This window comes from Triplophysa rosa, unplaced genomic scaffold (assembly GCF_024868665.1).
Source record: "Triplophysa rosa unplaced genomic scaffold, Trosa_1v2 scaffold265_ERROPOS76508, whole genome shotgun sequence".
NCBI lineage: Eukaryota > Metazoa > Chordata > Actinopteri > Cypriniformes > Nemacheilidae > Triplophysa > Triplophysa rosa.
In genome coordinates, this window is record NW_026634281.1 from 28,451 (window position 1) to 42,652 (window position 14,202).

At 42.9% G+C, this 14,202-nt stretch overlaps 1 protein-coding gene across 1 annotated transcript; it reads left to right on the forward strand.

Moving 5' to 3' along the window:
• Window positions 1-301: 301 nt before the first annotated feature.
• Window positions 302-7,487, forward strand: LOC130550236 (gamma-crystallin M2-like). Its single transcript, XM_057327657.1, has 4 exons — window positions 302-476; window positions 518-546; window positions 6,863-7,105; window positions 7,214-7,487. Exons 1-4 carry the CDS (start codon window positions 302-304, stop codon window positions 7,484-7,486), a joined length of 720 nt encoding a protein of 239 aa, XP_057183640.1. The 3' UTR covers window position 7,487.
• Window positions 7,488-14,202: the final 6,715 nt, after the last annotated feature.

Here is a 14,202-nt window from a genome sequence, read left to right on the forward strand (position 1 = left end):
TGGTGGACCAGCCGCCATCAAGACAAGACTGGGCTGGACACTCTAGGGCCCTGCTAAGCTTCTGCTGAATTCCTTGGACCACCGCCAGTTCCTTTTTACTTCAGTGACATCCCAACAGGAAGAGCTGATGAGAAACGTTTCAAAGTTGTGGGAACTGGACACCTTGCCATATCGTAATGAAAAATCAGTCACCCATTCAAGAGAGGATCGTGATGCCCTTGAGCTTCTGAACAGAGAGACTGTCAGAACCACCATAGATGGTGTCCAAAGGTATGCTACCCACCTGTTGCGCAAGCTAGGCATGAGTTGCCTTAATGCCTCCAAAGAAGCGGTCATGCCAAACCTGCGGAGAAATGAGAAACATCTCTTGAGAGACCATGAGCGCTCAGCTGCCTACTCAGCTGAACTCAACAGGCTCGTGAAGGAAGGGTATGTAGTCAAGCTGAATCCTGATGAGTTACTGAAGAGCAACGAAAGTTGGTTCATCCCTCATCATATGGTCACCCACAATTGCAAGCATCGACTGGTCTACAACTGCTCCTTCGAGTACAAAGGGATGAATTTGAATGAATCACTGCTACCTGGGCCCACACTTAGTTCATCTCTCCTGGGAGTCCTGATATGATTCAGAGAACATTCTGTAGCAGTGACTGGAGACGTCAAAGGGATGTTTACCATGTCCGATTATTGGAGTATGACAGGTCCCTCCTTCAATTCATTTGGAGGGATATAGAACGACACAGAGAGGTGGATATCTATGAGTGGCCGGTGCTCCCTTTCGGCACCACCTGCAGCCCCTGCTGCGCCTCCTACACATTACAAAAACATGTTCTGGACCATACACCGTCTCATGATCCTCTACAATTCACCATCCAGAAGAGTTTCTATGTAGACAACTGCCTCCAGAGCATGGTGACAGCGGAGGAAGCAAAGAAGTTAATCGGTCGACTCAGGAAGCTGCTAGCTGAGGGAGGATTTGACATTAGACAGTGGGCCTCAAACCAGCCTGATGTAGTTAGCCATCTACCCAAGGAAGCCCAGTCAACCAGTACAGAACTTTGGTTGTCACACAAAGAAACTGAAGCCTCAGAATCTACCTTGGGTCTCCATTGGCACTGGCCGACTGATACTCTCAGGTAAAAGCACCATCCTTTGGAGTACCGAACTCCCACTATGCGCAACCTTTACCGGGTCCTTGCTAGTCAGTATGATCTGTTAGGGTTTATTCTTCCCTTTACAACTCAAGCGAAGATCTTGGTCCAACAATTGTGGGCCAAACCTAGAGAATGGGACTATCCTCTGCTTCCAGATGAGCTCCTGCAGACCTGGCTTCAGTGGGAAGATGAGCTCAAATCTCTTTCCACTATTACCATCCCTAGGTGTTATGTGACGCCAGAGATGGACAATGATTCTCTCACAAGAGAAGTTCATGTGTTCTGCGATGCCTCGGAGAGGGCGTACGGTGCAGTCTCATATCTGAGAACACAGGAAGACAAAGGAAGAGTACAGCTGGCATTCCTAATGGCCCGATCAAGGGTAGCACCCAAGAAACAGTTGTCCATTCCTAGACTCGAGCTGTGTGCTGCACTTTGTGGAGCCCAGTTGGCCGAACTACTGAGGAAAGAACTTACCCTTGAATGCAGTAAACCTACCTTATGGTCTGATTCCACCACAGTGCTGAACTGGTTATACTCCGATTCCTGCTGGTTCAAAGTTTTTGTGGGCACCAGGATTGCTGAGATTTAAGAGATGATGGATCCACAGGACTGGAGATATGTAGACTCAGCTCAAAATCCTGCGGATTACCTTATAATGGGAAAGACATTGGCAGAGCTGGCCAAGCACAACAGATGGAGTAATGCGCCATCTTTCCTTCTAAAGCAACCTGACCAATGGCCTAGATGTCCTGGTTACCGTTCTCAAGATGGAAATGCTGAGTTGCGTAAGTCAGCGTTTTGTGCCCTCAGTACGATGGATCCTAACTTTCCTAATGCCAGCCAATTTGCAACCTAACAGAATTTACTGGGAGCCACAGCGATATCCATTCATGAGTCAGCAAGTGGAGAACAATTGACAGCTGAGGATTTCATAAGAGCAGAGAAGGTGTTATGGAGATCATCCCAATTGGACAGTTTCGCAGAGGATTTCCTGTGCCTAAGGCATGGCAAAGCCCTTCCTTCCAACAGCTGGCTGCTCAACCTAAGTCCTGAACTAGACAAAGACATGGATGTTATTATAGTAGGAGGAAGACTTCGCCGAGCCGAAGCCCTTGATGATGCCGCTAAGCATCCTATAGTACTCGATCCTAACCACGCACTTACCAAGCTTATCATCCAGGACTACGACCATCAGCTGAAACACCCAGGCCCTGAGAGAGTGCTAGCTGAAATCAGGAGGAAATTCTGGATAATTTGTGGAAGAGCAGCCATTCGCCGCCACCAACTAAAGTGCACTGACTGTCAGAGATTGAGGGCCAAGCCAGAAACTCCCCAAATGTCAGATTTACCTGTAGCTCGACTGCGGCTTTTCAAGACTGCCTTTCATTTCACGGGAGTGGATTGTTTCGGACCTTTCTCTGTTAAGATTGGAAGGAGAGTGGAGAAAAGATGGGGGATAATATGGAAATGCTTGACCACCCAATGCGTACACTTGGACATATTGTCGAGCATTGACCCTGATTCCTTCCTCATGGCACTTAGGAGATTTGTGGCCCGTCGAGGAACTCTGTGTGAGCTGTGGTCGGATCAAGGAACTAATTTTAAAGGAGGAGAGAGGGAGTTGCACAACGCTTTCAAGCAAATGGCACTTGAGCTCCCGAAAAAACTGGCAGAACAGAAAATTCACTTCCATTTCAACCCACCAGGTGCTCCTCATTTTGGAGGAGCATGGGAGCGGGAAATACGATCCGTGAAATCAGCCCTGTATGCTTCTGTCGGTGCCCAGTCAGTTACTGAAGAAGTCTTGAGAACTGTGCTACTTGAAGTGGAGGGAATACTAAACGGCAAGCCTCTTGGTTATGTGTCCTCTGATTTCTGCGACGTTGATCCCATTACGCCAAATCACCTCCTCATGGGGCGGCCTGATGGCTCTCTCCCGCAGGTGGTATATCCTCAGAGTGAGATTATCAGTAGGAAACGATGGCGCCACAGTCAGTTTCTTGCAGACTTATTCTGGTCATCATTCTTTAAGTACTACCTACCCAATTTGCAGACCTGATCTAAATGGCAAAATAAAGAAGAGGACATCACTGTGGGCAAAGTTGTCATGCTGGTAGATCATCAGTTGCCACGAGCCCTTTGGACTATTGGAAGAGTCACGCCAAGTGCGGATGGTCAAATCAGAACGGCCGAAGTACAGATCAAGGAAAAAACCTATACCAGACCCGTAGCAAGAATGGTTGTACTTCCTGCAATTCCTGACTAAACGGCCACTATTTAATATAGGGTCTTTATTAGAGACAAATTTAATACCTAAATTTGGGGGCGGCTCTCCAAAAGGCCCTTAGAACTTCACTGTGTATATAGTTTAATGTAAGCCTAACTGTGTCCAGTAGAGGGCAGTACACCATTGTAATTCACTGCCGGTATTGCGTCATTCGGGGGTTGAGCTGCAGTGGTAGGAAACGGCAGAACTGCGCTGAGAGCCGGGTGTTTATTCCTTTAGTTGCTGCATTATTCTCTCTTTATGGTGAATCAGTTTAAGTCAGACTGCGTCTAAGACAAATGTAAGTCATGTTTTCTTTATGTAAGCTTGTGAGTTCTTAAGTAAACATGTATCGCTTGATATAAGATTATTAGCATAGTAGTCGCTACGGCTATACGGAGCACCTGTTTATTGAGCTTGGTAAATTATGCTACAGGTTCTATAATAACCCTGAAAATACTGAAATATTCCTTTGTTTGTATAATTTCTCCTGAATATGTTTATTATTGAGGTTATGCTAGATCGTAATGAGTGACTATTCCTGTATTGTTTCTATCTAGAACCACTCACTCGATAACTCAGTCTCTCACATACCCACATACTTCAACCTACATCAATATTCACCTGCTTATTGGATTTGGATATAACCTGTATGCTATACCGTGCTGTTGTACTCATGTCTAAACCGGAGTAAACTTGTTCAACTTGATACTGTCTCCCTGAGTCTTGATCGACATCCTGTGGTGAACGCAATTTACAACCAGATAAAGTTACCATTATTACCTCTTCCTTCTTAATAAACAAAGACAGCTGAACTTCGTGAATGCAGTGCTCTCTCTCTCTTGCTCCAGCTGGTTGACGTGTACACATGTTCCTTCTCCCGCTCTCCTTGGTTGACGCGTGGGCGTGCCCTTTCATCTGGCTCTCACGGGTTGATGCGTGGGCGTGCTTTTCAGGGAGAATTGTCCAATAAGGGACTAAGAAAAGTTGTTACGAAACGGATTTTCATGTTTGAGAAAAACTTTACGAAACCTATACGAACGCTGGGGGAGTGTTTCGAGCACAGAAGTACTACGTCATACGTCCAACTCGTTTTTTGACAAGTTGATCATGTCAAGCATGAGAAGACGGCACATTAAACATTGTAAAGTAGTCAGAATGCATGAAACACCGTTGCACATCCCTGTAAGTAAAGATGCAGCAAAATTGTGACCAAAAATGGCGGGAAACATGCCTACAAACTTCTGATGCACAACTTTAAAGAAGATTTTTTCAATTTTAAAATGTCCAGATATCCAGATCGTTTGTTGTATCTCGGCCAAATATTGGCATATCCTAACAAATCATAGATGGAAAGCTTTTTTAACCTTTTGGGTGATGTATAAATCTTAATTTCAAAATATTCACCCATAAGATTTTTTTTAATAGGTTTTGTGGTGCAGGGTCACATTTTGTCTGGGACTAGTCTTAATCCCTGTCTTGGAAATCGCCCCAATATATTATTCTAACAATCATAGGGTTATTATTATCTTATATTTTAACATGGCACTAAAACATCTTCGTATGTTTGGATTGCAAAACATAAACTACTGAGGTGTATATTCTAAACAAATAACAGCTCGTATAGGGTTGTATCATATCAGGGCCAGCCCAAGCCTTTTCGGGGCCCTAAGCATAATTTTATTTGGGGTTCCCCTGTACCCCCAATACAATCAACTATTGTCAATGTTTGATTATTTGCATGCACACTTTAAATCTAACACACCCAATTTTACTTGTTGTAGCTGTGTTTGGGATTCATGAAAGGCATAAAAACAAAAACAAATAAACCTTGCATTACAAGTGTATTGTGATTGTCAAAACATTTGATAATTTCATTACTTCCACTTTTAGGTGAACTGTCCCTTAAAATTTTGAGCACAGACCATACAAAGGTTGTGGAATTTATTGTTCAATGCATCTAACTATTTGCAAAGATTTTATTTTAAAAATCATTTTTTATTTTAACCACAACCTATAAACACCCTCAAAAAAGCCACACAAATTTTGCCACACACCACAGAAAAAAAATAGTGTGAATGGCCCTACGTGAGAAAATTAATGTGTGTCGTGAATATATCATCAAAAAAAAGATGTAATTTCATGTGCTCTTGGGGGCCCCCCTTGTCAGGGATTGGCAGAAGAGAACCCAAATGCAGGCAGGCGGTGAAGGGGTTAACAAACAAGACTTTATTATAAATACAAAGAAACAAAAGACAAAACAAAAACCCACGAGGGGGTAAATGACAAAGTAACAAAATAATGATACACACAACAGGACCAAGGCTAACTAAACACTAAACTAGACAATACTTTGACAAAGACTAAACTAAACACTTACTGAACCAGGAACAGGGAGCACATGGAACGTAAAGCAGACATCAACCACGGGTAAGCTCGACAACCGTACACACTCAACGCAATGACCGACACAGGACAATGACACATGAGGGTATTATATAGGGAAGACAGACAAAGGATAACGACACGGGGCAGGTGTGGGTAATTAAACACTCAGGGAAAGATAACGAGGAAACGAGAGGAATGGGGCCAATGACAAGACACTGGAGAGAACGTATATTATTGTCAAAAGGACAATAATATGTCTCTCTCCACACATAACCAAAGACTTTGTCATGGCTCTGCTACAGGACCAAGAAAAACATGACTAAGGAAGCAGAGCCATGACACCCCTAGTGCCGGCGAGGCCCTAAGCAGCCGCTTAGTACAGGGAGGGCCGGCTCTGTCCATTATAGTGTGAAAACAAAAGAGAAAATGTATTTAATCCCTTAGCTCCATAATTTAATACCACTATGAGTTAATTAAAGACTGCGTGCTGTACCTAGTCTGATATACGCTTTAGATTTACTTAAATTCAAAATCTTCACTGAAAAATTCACTCAACTGAGACAGATGTCTACTTTCTAGTCAGATTAGGTGACCACTATTATCTACGTTTTTACTCAATCCTCTGTGTTGTGTAGTAATACTTTGAGAGGGAAATCACAAAGCACCCCATGTGAGCATTATTCTAAAACACAATCTTAAACAAGTTATTAGAATAGACACTCTGTCATGGTTCTTTAGCATAGAGTTAGGATAATGAGTACTAAGATCTATGTAACAAGCTTTAGTTACTATGGGTTGTATTTCAACATGCACTGTCAGGAATTGACTAACAATAGAGGCTGTGTAGTCTTTTGTCTCGGTCTAGTATAAAGGTACAAGTGACAGCAGTCAACCAACAACCAGAATTAGCGTCAGCTTCTCCTTTGTGGAACTACTGAAAAACAACCAACACAAACATGAAGGTAAACTCGATTCACCACAATTTTACATAAATGACATTGATTTGATATATTTCACTTTACATCACTAAGAGGTTAACTCTGAATTTCAGGTCACCTTCTATGAGGAGAGAAACTTCCAGGGTCGCTCTTATGAGTGTATGGGCGACTGTGCTGACATGTCCTCCTACCTGAGCCGCTGTCACTCCTGTAGAGTTGAGAGCGGATGCTGGATGATGTACGATCATCCCAATTACATGGGAAACCAGTATTTTTTTAAGATGGGTGATTACGCTGACTACATGTCTATGTTTGGAATGAGCAACTGGATCAGATCCTGCCGTACGATCCCCTTGGTGAGCACAGAGAACATTTTAATGTTTCTAAGCTAGATTTCTTTGTGCAAATGTAGTTTTACTTCTTTATTTTAACCTTAAATACAATGAATCCTTCTATCAATACAGTACAGGGGATCCTACAAAATGAGGATCTATGAGAGGGAGAACTTTGGAGGTCAGATGTATGATATGATGGACGACTGTGACAGCATCATGGACCGCTACCGCATGTCTCACTGCCAGTCCTGTCATGTGATGGACGGTCACTGGCTCATGTATGAGCAGCCCCACTACAGAGGAAAAATGTGGTGGTTCAGACCTGGAGAGTACAGAAACTTTAGTAATATGGGTGGAATGAGATTCATGAGCATGAGGCGTATCATGGATTCCTGGTACTAATGCTCCAACTTTTCAATAAAATATTTTCATATTCAACATTGTGTTATAAAAATATTTTTTGTCAGAAATATTTACACAAGTATTCCCCCCACACAAACTCCTTACCAGGTTGAAAAAGACACACCAGCAGGTTGCAGTAGTCTGTATCACTGAAACACTGATATGACAGATGATGTCAGCAGTAGGCAGCTACATTAAAATGGTGCATTAAAAATAGCAGGTGTTTATCTCTGCAGCTAGACAAAACTACAGATGTCAGAGATTTGGTTAGATTGCTTGCTTACTTTTGTCACAAGTTTGGCTTATTTAAACAAAGTTATCAACTGGTGTGGAACTGACTGGAAGAAATCAGCTGGTTCAATCTGACTGGAAAAAACTCCAGCTGGCTCAGAATGCAGCAGCACGCCTCGTCTTCCAACAGCCCAAAAGACCTCATGTGACACCCTTTTCATTTCTCTCCACTGGCTACCGGTTGAAGCCCGTATCAGATTCAAGTCACTAATGCTTGCCTACAGGACTATCACTGGATCTGCAACGGCATACTTTCACACCCTCCTACACTCCTACACCCCATCAAGAACCCTGCGTTCAGCAAATGAGCGGCGTCTTGTATTGCTTTCTCAAAAGGGCAGTAAATTGCTTTCCCGCTCATTCTCCTTCTCAACTCCTTCCTGGTGGAACATTCTTTCTAACTCAGTCCATCAACCACATCTCTCACAGCATTAAAAAATTTACTTAAAACCCATCTCTTCTGTGAATACTTGACAGACAAATGAGAAAAGAAAAAACGAAACCTCTCTCTTTATCTCAACAGGTATTGTTCTGGCTTTTGTTGAAACTAGTAACTTGGTATTAGCACCTATTGTATTATCACTTGTCACTTGTATTATTATATCAAAAAATAAATCGTCAGTGACTTCTGATCCTGTATATCAGCATAGCAGTGATGAATTTATCAACTACTTCACATATAAAATCCAAGATATTAGAGAAAAAATTATAACAATGCAATCAGAAGTGAAACCTGCTGAACAAACTAACTACAGCGCCCTTAAGGAGAAAATGCAATTATTTTATACCGTAAATCAAGATGAGCTGTCTAAAATTATTAGATCATCTAAATCAACAACATGCATGCTAGACCCTATACCTACAAATCTACTGAAAGAGATGCTCCCAGAAATTATAGATCCTCTTCTTGGTATCATTAACTCAAGAAACCAAATCATTATCATTATCAAGAAAGCAAACTTAGACCCCAATGAACTAGAAAACTATAGACCGATTTCAAATCTCCCTTACCTGTCTAAAATACTAGAAAAAGTAGTGTCCACTCAGTTGTGCTCTTTCTTACAAAATAATGACATACACGAAAAATTCCAGTCAGGCTTTAGACCGCATCATAGTACTGAAACTGCGCTCGTTAAAATTACAAATGACCTGCTTATAGCATCAGATAAAGGTAACATCTCACTCCTAGTCCTGCTTGACCTTAGTGCTGCGTTCGATACTGTAGACCATAAAATACTTCTAGATCGCTTACACAATTATACCGGTATTCAGGGACAGGCACTACAATTGTTCAGATCTTACTTATCAGACAGACATCAATTTGTCCATTTAAATGGGGAATCATCGAATCTAACTCAAGTAAATTATGGATTACCCCAGGGATCGGTTTTAGGACCCTTGCTATTTTCCATATACATGCTGCCCCTTGGAAACATTATTAGAAAACATGGAATTAGCTTCCACTGTTGTGCAGATGATAGTCAGCTATATATCTCATCAAGACCAGATGATTCCTTCCAACTATCCAAATTGGCAGCGTGCATCGACGATATACTGTAAATCATCGGATGACTAATAATTTCCTTCTTTTAAATTCTAATAAAACAGAAATATTACTTATCGGACCAAAGACACGTGAGCAGAATATTTCGGATTATAACCTGCAAATTGAAGGCTGCACTGTTACTCCAACAAATACAGTTAAAGACCTTGGCGTTATATTAGACAGCAACCTGTCATTTAAAAATCACATCTCAAATGTCACAAAAACAGCCTTCTTCCACCTTAGAAATGTTGCCAAATTGCGAAATATTTTATGTGTGGCTGATGCAGAGAAGCTTATTCATGCATTTGTGACCTCAAGACTTGACTACTGTAATGCACTGCTTAGTGGTTGTCCTGCATCATCAATAAACAAACTACAGTTAGTTCAGAACGCAGCTGCCAGAGTTCTAACCAGGTCCAGAAAATACGATCACATAACCCCAATGTTATCAACCCTTCACTGGTTACCCATTAAGTATCGTATTGACTTTAAAGTTCTTTTAATTACTTATAAAGCCTTAAACGGTTTAGCCCCTACCTACATAACAGAGCTTCTACCACACTACAACCCATCACGCTCTCTAAGATCTCAAAACTCCAGACTTTTGATAACACCTAGAATAACTAAATCCACCAAAGGGGGTAGAGCTTTCTCATACGTAGCACCTAAACTCTGGAATAGCCTCCCCGATACTATTCGAGGGTCAGACACACTCTCCCAATTTAAATCTAGATTAAAGCACAGAGCCTCGGACTGACTGACCATCCCAGCTCCATCCAAGGCAATTCCATCACCACCCAAGAAAAAGGCGACCATCTGACCGGCCCAGCTCAGACAATTCCATCCCCAACCGAGAGCAAAGACGGACTACTTGTCACATTAATGCTACATTTACAATACTTGGTATTTAATGCTAAACTTACATCACACGACAGCAGTTTGAAGTTATGGCTGCACTCAGTGACTTTGATTGGAGGTAGCTGGGTGGGTGTTTGTGGGGAGTGGGGGGGCTTGTTGGTTTGGGGCGTTTCATTTGTTGGGACTGTGTGGGTCTGGTCTGGTCTTGTTTTGTGGTCGATGTCGGACAACAGAGGAATAAAGTTAATTATGCCATTACTACTTTTCCCTGGTTGTCCCTCTGTTGTCTGTTGTTGATCGCGGAATGGGACCGGGTTGGACCTGCACGGTTTCGGTGGGTGGGGCTTCCTGGGTCGCAGCTCGTGGGCTCTCCCTGTTCTTCGTGGACGTTTGCTCGGTGGCTTTGGTCGGGGTCACTGAGTGCAGCTATGACACGTCAGAGGAGATCTGGCCCTCCCGGCTGAGTCTGGTTTCTCCTGAGGTTTTTTTTTCTCCATTTATTCATCATTGGAGTTTGGGTTCCTCGCCACAGCAGAGCAGTGTTGGCTTGCTCACTTTGCTCCTGTAAAGCTGCTTTGGAACAATGCACATTGTGAAAAGCTCTATATAAATTAAATTGAATTGAACTCATCTCTGACATTAGGACATGTGCCTAAAGCATATAAGGTGGCTGTTATAAGGCCCCTTGTCAAAAAACCCCAACTCGACCCTAGAGAACTAGGGAACTACAGGCCTATATCGAATCTACCTTTCATATCTAAAGTTCTGGAAAAAGTAGTTTCAACTCAATTATGCTCCTTCCTCCAAAGGAATGACATCAATGAAGAATTCCAGTCTGGATTTAGAGCATGTCACAGTACAGAGACTGCTTTGATCAGAGTTACAAATGATCTGCTATTGGCGTCTGACCGAGGCTGTATCTCGTTATTGGTGCTGCTAGACCTTAGTGCTGCATTCAACACCATTGACCACAGCACACTCCTACATAGACTCAAAAATTACGTCGGCATTAAAGGAATAGCTTTGCAATGGTTTAAATCTTATTTATCCGACCGTTTTCAATTTGTAGCAATAAACAATGAGGTGTCACGCAAATCGCAAGTCCAGTACGGTGTACCACAGGGCTCAGTCTTAGGGCCTCTGCTCTTCGCATTATACATGCTAACTCTAGGAGATATAATAAAGCGACACGGAGTTAGCTTTCACTGTTATGCTGATGATACTCAACTTTATATTTCCTCGAAGCCTCATGAAACACAGCAGATCCATCGAATAATGGAATGCATAGTCGATATAAAAAACTGGATGAGTAACAACTTTTTATTACTGAACTTATAACAGAAGTGTTACTTATTGGACCGAAAACTGCTATAAGTAACAACCAAGAATACTGTTTAACTATTGACGGATGTTCCATAAAACCCTCGTCGTCAGCAAAGAATCTTGGCATTCTATTCGATAGTAGTCTGTCATTTGAGAGCCACGTCGCCAACACCTGTAAAATTGCGTTTTTCCATCTTAAGAATATATCTAAACTACGTCATATGCTGTCAATGTCAGATGCAGAGAAGTTAATTCATGCATTCATGACATCAAGACTAGATTACTGTAATGCACTGTTAGGTGGTTGCCCTGCAGGCTTATTACAAAAACTTTAACTGGTCCAAAACACGGCAGCTCGAGTTCTTACACATTCAAAAAAGTATGAACATATTAGCCTGGTTCTGTCAACCTTGCACTGGTTACCTATAACGCATCGCGTTAACTTTAAAATCTTGCTTATTACCTATAAAGCCCTACATGGTTTAGCTCCTCAGTAGTTGAATGAACTCCTTTTGTATCACAGTCCTTCACATGCATTACGCTCTCAGGCGTCCTGTCAGTTGGTAATACCTAGAATTTCAAAATCAAGTGCAGGTGGTAGATCCTTTTCCTATCTAGCGCCTAAACTTTGGAATAGTCTTCCCTGCACTGTCCGGGAGGCAGACATACTCTGTCAGTTTAAATCTAGACTAAAGACGCATCTTTTTAATCTTGCATACACTACTCTTCCATAATATAAATCCTCTGAGGGTTTAGGCTGCATTAGTTAGATCAACCGGAACCAAAAACACAACTCATGTACTTGTTGCATCGAAGAGTGCAGAACAGTACTCTACTCTCAGCCAGTCTTCATTGTTCCAAGGTTACCACAGCGAGCAGGATGCAGTTCATGGTCTGACCTGATGGTAGAGCAGAGAATGGGAAGCGGCGACCTGAGAAGAGCTGAGATGATAGAGCTGGATAAAGAAGGACGCGGTCACCTGACACGTCATGGCCTGACCTGATGGTAGAGCAGAGAATGGGAAGCGGCGACCTGACAAGAGCTGAGATGATAGAGCTGGATAAAGAAGGACGCGGTCACTTGACACATCTTCACCACAAAATTTCAAATGCTATTAGATTATTAATGATAATCTTAAACTATAATTTACCTTATTAGTAAGTTTATTTATTTTATTTAGCCTTGTTGTGCAAGCTCTCTGGAGCTTGTGCAGAGGCAGGAGCTTTTGCCAGAGGGGAACTGGAATCCCCTGGTTGGGCCTGGGTTCTCCTGAGGTTTTTTTTCTCGATTAGAGTTGTGGGTTCCTCGCCATCGTTTGCATACTGTTTTTTGCACTATTTGCCTGGCCGGGGGGCTGCTTTAGAATTTTAAAGTTTTACTTAATTAATATTGCATATAGGAATGTATAGTCTGTTGTATTTGACCTGTACTTCTCTCTCCTTTATCTTAAATGTGTGCTCTCACTGAGCGTGTGTGTGTGCGTGCGTGTCTGTGTGTGTGTGTGTGCGTGCGTGCGTTGTCTGTGTGTGTGTGCATACTTGTCTGTGTACGTGTGTGTGTGTGTGCGTCCGTGTGTGTATGTCTATGTGTATGTGTGTTAGTACGTCTGCATATTTGTGTGTGTGGAGTGTTTTGTATGTGGATATGTCTGTCTTCTGTGTTTTCAAATTTTTCTTGTTTGTTTTGCTTATAGTTAATATGTCTTATGTACAGCTGCTTTGTAACAATGAAAATTGTAAAAAGCGCTATATAAATAAAGTTGAGTATTGCTCCTGTATGATATATTGCTATATTGCTCCCTGAACTCTCTGTAAGTTGCTTTGGTAACTCTCTGTAAGTTACATCCGTAACCAAGACGTTAGTCACTCTCTCCTATGGTGAGTTAACCCTTTAGTGACTTTGTATCCTTCAAAGCAGGATGGCTTTTTTTATTTATCCAAAGCGACTTACAGAGAGTTCAGGCTCAACTTACAATTTACAACTTACAAAGACGTTGTGTCGAGCTGACAGATGGGGTTCCTATGGAAAACGCCACGGCGCTGTGATGCGTTATATCTCGCGGAGCGACGCTGACTGGCCTGGGCATGTCAGACGTGAGCGCTAGCGCAAAATTGTAACTGTCCAGTGGAGAGGTAGGGGGTCCCAGAGCTTTTGAAGAAAAGGTGGGAAGCCCCTGCCACCGGCCGACACGGGCGGAGGCCTTGATTCTCTAACAGCGAGAAGCTGCATTGCACCGTAAGGGCCACTGGGTAAGCATTATTCCCCCCTGGGGGAAAAATGCTAGAGACCACTACCTACCGAGGGAAGGAATAGTGGAGACACCCGCACGGTCTCGCCGGCAGGGGAGAACTCATGGGGAAATGTGTGGACTGGGAGTACCGCAAGGTGGAAGTCCACCTAGGGGAGGTTATATGTTCCCGAGGTGGGGAACCAACCATGAGGAAAAACATTGGAAGGAACCACCCAGTGGGGGGAGGTTACCACGTCGGGAGCACTAGATCCGGTTAGAGCTATGCGGTAGATAACTCAGCTGGTCCGGTTGGGCCAATAAGGCGCAACTAGTAACACTTGATGCTCCTCTTCCCTGACCTTGCAGACATGGAGGTTCCAGAGGTCTGGCCTGGGATGCCATAATGTGCCCTTCCCCTGCGAAAGAAGGTCCTTTGTCAGGGGAATCGGCCAGGGGGGAGTTGTCGT

What these genes read in the sequence shown, in the direction of transcription:
- LOC130550236 (XM_057327657.1), top strand. Translation starts at nt 302, where the DNA reads ATGAGTTGCCTTAATGCCTCCAAAGAAGCGGTCATGCCAAACCTGCGG. An exon ending in GTTACTGAAGAGCAACGAAA is followed by an intron (nt 477 to 517) that starts GTTGGTTCATCC and finishes CACAATTGCAAG; the next exon opens with CATCGACTGGTCTACAACTG. An exon ending in CCTGCCGTACGATCCCCTTG is followed by an intron (nt 7,106 to 7,213) that starts GTGAGCACAGAG and finishes CTATCAATACAG; the next exon opens with TACAGGGGATCCTACAAAAT.